Source organism: Trichechus manatus, unplaced genomic scaffold (genome assembly GCF_000243295.1).
Source record: "Trichechus manatus latirostris isolate Lorelei unplaced genomic scaffold, TriManLat1.0 scaffold00156, whole genome shotgun sequence".
Lineage (NCBI taxonomy): Eukaryota > Metazoa > Chordata > Mammalia > Sirenia > Trichechidae > Trichechus > Trichechus manatus.
This window is the reverse complement of record NW_004444092.1, coordinates 5,004,545-5,011,457: the sequence shown is the minus strand read 5'-3', so window position 1 is coordinate 5,011,457 and position 6,913 is coordinate 5,004,545. Positions and strand designations below refer to the sequence as shown.

The window sequence follows — 6,913 nt, the reverse complement described above, 5'->3', positions numbered from 1 at the left end:
CTAACAGATTATTTTAAAATATAAATTAAAAAACAGGCCAAATTGACAGAGCCCAAATTTAAGAATACTTCTGTAATATTACGTTTTAAAACCATTAGTGCTATGGTAGTAGCTTCACGTATGAGGGTGTAGGCTCTGGCATCAGAAGTAGATTGAGATCCACCCCTTAATAGGTGTGTACCTTGAATGTCTGTGCACTGTTAGGCCTATTCCCTCAGGGTTGTGAGGATTAAATGAGATAATGCATGTAATCTTTATAGGTTATTAACTGGCACATCTGGAGCCCTGTGGCACAGTGGTTAAAGTGCTCAGCTGCTAACCAAAAGGTCAGCAGCTCAAACCCACCAGCTGCTCTGCGGTAGAAAGATGTGGCAGTCTGCTTCCATCAAGATTTCACCTTGGAAACCCTATAGGGCAGTTCTACTCTGTCCTATAGAGTCACTCTGAGTTGGAATTGACTTGATGGCAATAGGTTTGGTTTTGGGATTTTATCTGGCACATTGAAAGTAATCGACAAATATTTTGATGATGAATGATGATGAAGATGGGAAAGAGTATGAGATGTGAAGTAAAGTGCTTTGAGAACTTGCAGTGGAGAGAAACATATGAAAGTCTCTTTCCAGGATTTACGATGGTCTTCTGGGAAGCACAATGAGTGGAAAGAACTCTCCCCTGTGAGGCAGGCTGATCCCAGGATTGCTGCTGGTTAACCATGTGGCCTGGACTGTTGACCTCATCTCTCCTGGCACCAGTTCACACATCTGTTCAATGAGGAGGCAGGATGATCTTCCAGCTCCAACCTTTTATTTCCTCTTTCTGTCTACGGTAGGATCCCATTAGGGAAGAGAGCTGGTGGAACATTCAATACTAACTGAGAATTAGAGTTACAGTATTTAGCTGATCTTTTGGTTTATTTCATTTTTTAAAAGAAAGAGCCCATTCACATTCAGCTTTCAGTGAAAGAAATTAACACTGCCATGCCCTCCTTTTCCAAGGAAACACCATACAGAAGCAGCTGCCTTCTCATTCCTCCTGAGGGCATGCCTTGTGAATTAAACACCAACATAACTGGTACTTTAGTTAGTCTTTAATATATCTCCAACTCGTAAGCGCTAAACAAAAATGTAAGTAAAAAACATCAGACAATGTCCTCTATCAGTAGTTCTAAACAATCACAGTGGTCACACAGTTGGAACTGAGGTCACTCGCATTTTAAGGAGACACAACTCACCCGAGATCAGTGGAATTCAGGCTCTGCAGTAGGAAGGCAAAGTTGAGGCTTATTTTGTGCAAAGGGTATTTACTTTACCCAAAAGCAGCTTTCTTCTTTCACTCTTCACTTTTTTTTTAACTGTTCACTTTCCTCCTATATGAAAAATGCTATTAAGAACTGAAGGGGCCTTTCCTTACTGAAATAAAATGAACCATACAGTTGTCCCTCGCTGTCTGTGGAGGATTGGTTCCAGGACCCCCTGCAGATACAAAAATCTGGGAATGCTTAAGTCCCTTATATAAAATGGCATTAAAAAATAAAAAAACCTATTGCTGTGGAGTTGATTCTGACTCATAGGGACACTACAGAGTAGAACTGCCCCATAGAGTTTCTAAGGAGCACCTAGTGGATTCGAACTGCTGATCTTTTGCTTAGCAGCCATAGCTCTTAAACATTACACCACCAAGGTTTCCACAATAAAATGGCATAGTACTTACATATAACCTATGCACATCTTCACACACCCTCCCATATACTTTAAATCATCTCTAGATTACTTACAATACCTAATACAATGTAAATTCTATGTAAAATAGTTTTTATACTGTATTATTGAGGGAACAATGACAAGAAAAAAAGAGTCTGGTTTTCTTTTTTCTGAATATTTTCGATCTGCATTTGGTTGAATCCCCAGATGTGGAAAGTGCAGATACTGAGGGCCGGCTGTGCATGCCATATATTTCTTGGTGAATTTTCTGGGTAGATTCCCTCAGAATTAGCAATTCATAGAAAATTGTTAAGAGAAGTTGTCCCATTTGCATACCAAGTACAATTTAGAGTTCACAATACAAGGCTCTGTGGTATAAAGTGCCTATGAGTAGCTTCCCATCATATATGGAGGCCACGGAGCTTCCCTGAAGAACAGATCCGTTGTTGGCATAAACCGTAGTCACCGTAGGCTTCTCAGTTAGAATATTCTGGATGCGGAGAATCTGTTCAGGAGATACAAAGGATTAGGATAGAAACACCATACATATGCCCATGTCACTCAATCATCAATAATCCCTGTCTTCCACAATGACACAATGATTAAGAGGACTTGCTGTTGAAAACAGCAGTTACCAATGTTTTTAATGTTTAAACTGAAGTTCTTTCTCAAATCTTGACAGAAAGTACTTTCTTAAACCATCTAGTTATCCCATGACAATACAGGATTTAGTGTTATTATAGTTATTCAGCATTAATAAATATATCTCCACAATAATGTATGTACTTTCATGCTACTTTAATATTAACAAAAATCATGTCATGTGGTGAGCTAACAATAAGCCAGGTATTTAAAAAATTGCCAGCATACCACACAAGAAGGACACTTGTCTTTATAAAAATGCTTTTTGACTAGTTTCCGCCATAATTTAATATATCAAAAGATTTACCTTTGTTAACGAATGTGAACAACGTTAAAATCTGCCAATTATTGGCTTAAAGTAATTACAAAACCACTACATAAAGGTTTATTGTGTTCTTGGTTCAAAAGGGCTAAACAAACCACCCTGTGACAGTGTACTGTATTATTAGTTCAAAAGGACTTATATAATTAAGGTTGAAAAGTTAAAAATATAAAAACCTCTGATGAAGGAGGATTGTTTGGATCATACACAAAGAGCTTCTGGCCATTAGGATGACAGCCTACCCAGATGTCCCCCGAAGAAGGATCAATAGATAAATTGTCCACCAGTGTGTCCAACTTGAGTACCTTCCAAATGAAAAAAATATCAATATCTAAATGACAACATGGGAGACCGGATTAAATAATTTAGGGCTAACCTTTGCTGCCTCTATGTATGTGGGGAAATTACACACATCTCTTTGCTTCCACTTTTCTGGCACCAATATTGCTTAAAATAAAATTAATAAGCTGGTTTAGAACTACTTTTCATCTTCCCTGAAATGAAGGAAGTTAGGGTGATAATCTATCTAAACATCTCGCTTAAAAAATGAACTCCTTCTCCCTTAAAAGATGCACAATGATCACTTAGCTTGAGGAACTCAATCAAAGCAAGATAGGAAATTCATAATCAACCTAAAATATGTGTTGTCGAGCCGGAAGAAAATAATAACGGTGTGAAACTCAATTTCTACCTCATTTATTACTGAAAGAACTGGCAACGTGCATTAAGTCTTCATTTGAGAATTCATCTATAAGTCTTTTCAATCGTGGAAATTCTTATTGGAATTTAACTCTTGCCAGCAGTACTTTGTGGAATGGGCCCTAAATCTGATGCAAATATTACTCCCAACCCACTGCTACATGTAATCATGGTCATGGTTGGGAACAGGAGACTTTTCTAGTTGGAGGAAGATAATGTTAAAAAACAACAAACAAACAAACAAAAAAACAACAAAAAACCCAGAATAGTAACACCTGGCATTCACATTCTGTTCTAAGTGAGGTAATGATAAAATGTATTATAGCCATATAATTTCAAAGTACAATAGATTAAAATCTGCATTGCATAAATAAAAATAAACATTTTACCTTCGACTGAGTTAAATTCATATTAGTGTGTTTTTCCAAAACATGAATTTCATGAGCCAACATATCAGCAACATAGATGTACCTTTGCAGAAAAGACACATTGGTTAGAGACCCATGCCAATATAAAGCTTCAATAATTCAGTATGTAAGAATAAGTCTTAACAACCTGCCAAGAAGTTAACCAATCATGGGCCCTCAAGGAATGCTTGATAAAGGTCAATTTTTATTTAAAAGGTAAGCTTTCAAAATCAACTCAGTGTTGCGACAATAGTCATGAAACCGTTAAATTATTTTCCAAAGGGTTTGTAAAGAATAATAATACGACATTATTTTGAATATAAAGTTCATAACGTGTGCCACTGAAAGGGCAATGAAACAAATACGTTTTGGCTTCAAAAAAAAAAAAAGCTTCTACATTCCACACTGTAATTTGCTATTTCTAGGTATCATTTACATGTAAATATATATGTTGCATGTATAGTTTAGTAAACTATTCATATACTGAGATTTTTAAGAGTAAGAGATAAGCATCTATTTAGAACACTCTGTCTACATCTAGGAGGGGATGAATTAATGGACTACTGTATTTTATGCAAATAACGCATGCCTTCTACATTTGTTTGCCAACTGTACCCTCCTCTGCGAGGTATTTTCGTAAACGTGCTATGCTAATTTTTTTTTTTTTTTTTTACTGCATAGCGGCACTTAGGAAAATACTTCATGGGGAGAAGGAGCAGTTGGCAAACAAATGTAGAAGGTGTGTGTTATCTGCATAAATATGCGGTATTTTAAGGTAATTTTACTTATTGAATCGATTGTTTCATAAGCATCTATTGAGCAACTACCATGTGTAAAACTGTGAACTCAATGTTGTGGAATATAAAAACATGAGCAAGACACAGTTCTCTGTCCTCAAAAGTTTTATGGTGTGTTGGGAAGATCAGACTGATTTGTACACATTAAATACCTCATACAGCATGATTGGTACTATAAGAAGTATTTAAAGTCAAGAAACTGGAGCAATATCTAGGTCTTGAGAGCATAGAAGGGCTCACAAAAGAGATAGCAGTTGCACTGAATATAGAGACAGACTGGCTTTGAACAGAAGGTTATCAGGATGAAGCAGCTTTTAGGCAGAAGAAAACACATGCACAAAGGCACAGAGGCAAGAACAAGGGAGGCATGTTTGTATAACAATAAGTTCTTCGTCTGGAGAACGGAAGGTACGGGAACAGTAGAAAAGGGAGGTTGGAGTTAGCCTGTTAAAAAGTCCAACTCTTTAGCCTGCCTTAATCTGAGTAGCCACTGGAGTCCACTGAATTTTTAGAATAAAGAAGCTGCATCATAACAAATGGTCAGTTCTGTCCCATAATTATTGGGCATTTGCTCTGTGCCTGGCACTGTGCTCAGTATGAGGGGCCAAAAATGAAGATGACAGAGCACCCTCTTGTAAAGCCCTTAAAAGGCAGTGGAATATAAAAAGACAAAACTGGCAATGCTGCAAAAAATGCAAGTGGACAGAAAACAACCTGGAAGAAAGTTTAATACTCTAGCCACAGAGAATGCAAATCTAAACCAAGCAGGTGTCAATGGGAAAGGAAAGAAGGATGAGAGCAGGAGAAGGAGGCACAGGTAGAATCAACAGGACTTGCTCACTGGCTGGATATGGATATGAAAGAGAAGAAGGAGTCAAAGGTGAGCCCGCACCCCTATATTTATTATTATTATTTTTAGCTCGGGTGACTGGAAAGTTTGATTCTCATACAGAAGTTTGAGAACTAGGGAGAAGAACAGGTTTGGCTGGAGAGGCTGGACTAGTTCAGTTAGAGACTATTCCCACATAGGGAAATTTAGTTGTCAGGGACTGTCAAACTTATTTTGTTATCTTTTTAGCAGTTTAAATTGTTCTAGGCAGTAAGGTAGTAGAAGAGAAAGCTAGTAAAGAATTTAATATCCTTTCTTATATGCATATAAAAGTAGTGAGATAATTTTGGAGGGCAATTTGGCAATATCTATTAAAGTTAACACTTAAAGGGTTCATATAGTTTGAGCAAGTAGTTTGGGGGCTGTTCTACAGAAATACTTGCACAAAAGTGCAAAGAAGTTGGGCACCTAATACCACATTTAGCTAGTGTCCTAGCTGGGATTTAAACTCATGTCTGTATGACTCGAAAATCTACAGACTTAACCGTTATGCTGTAATGCTCCCTAAGGGATTTCATCCTAAACAGATAGTTGGATAAGTTTCAGCACTAAATAAGAACTATACAATGGTTTGGGAAAAAAAAAATGTAAATAAGCTGCATATCCATTAACAAGAAATTGGTTAAATTAAGGATTATCCTTACAGGACAATAATATGCAGCCAATAAAAATGATGACATATTTATTTAAAAGGAAAGACCTATCATATTTTTTAATATGTATATATAAATATTACACCATTATATAAAAATTTACATTTATAAAATTATACAATGATATGTCCCAAAATTTAACTGGTATTTGTATCCATGTTGCTGCTTTATGTCATTATATGATTCCACAGTCTCTATATTCATTTTACAATAAGCATATATTATTTTTATAAGAAAAATGTTGGACTTCTGGCAAAATGGCGCTCTAGGCAGAAGCACCACGCTGTCCCTCCACAGCAAAGATCCGAAAAACTAAGCCAAACAGAGAAAACAAAAATCCCGAAACCCTAAAACATCAAATGAAGAGATAAAGAACTCAGCCAAGCACCAAATGGAGTGAGAAAACTGACAGAGAACAGAGAGCGAGGAGATTCATGTAGAGGTCCCCTATCAGCTAACGCAGCATGGATCCACCATCTTGGACTCCTATCGGAGACCAGCAAACAGGGGGTATGAGAAAGCAGCTTCACAGAGCTTCCAGTGGGAGACAAAACAACCAGTAATTTGCGATATACGCTTTCCCACCCCCTACACTTCTTCACCCACACTCAGCTTCCTCTGCTTTCCGCGGACATAGTCTCTTGTCCGGGAAGCACCGGTTGCTTGGATTCCACCAGCCCGCACTAGCTGGCTCTCTGAGTGCCATTTGTTGGCTGCTGGTGTTGCTTTTTTTCCACTTCTTTTGATATCTTCCTTACCTCTCATCACCTCCCCCTCCTTTCGCTCAAATACCTGGCTCTGTGT

The 6,913-nt window shown here is 37.6% G+C and overlaps 1 protein-coding gene across 2 annotated transcripts in view; it reads right to left on the bottom strand.

Moving 5' to 3' along the window:
* Positions 1-1,963: 1,963 nt before the first annotated feature.
* Positions 1,964-6,913, bottom strand: part of PON2 (paraoxonase 2) — a 37,258-nt gene continuing 32,308 nt past the window's right edge. The window contains exons 7-9 of one of the 2 annotated variants that reach the window (XM_004386137.2): positions 3,753-3,834; positions 2,841-2,969; positions 1,964-2,205 (exon numbers count right to left, since the gene is read on the bottom strand). In XM_004386137.2, the coding sequence (XP_004386194.1) occupies positions 2,047-2,205; positions 2,841-2,969; positions 3,753-3,834 (370 nt within the window). In that variant the 3' untranslated portion in view covers positions 1,964-2,046. The remainder of the gene's footprint in view (positions 2,206-2,840; positions 2,970-3,752; positions 3,835-6,913) is intronic. The other variant, XM_023740509.1, reaches the window with a different exon arrangement.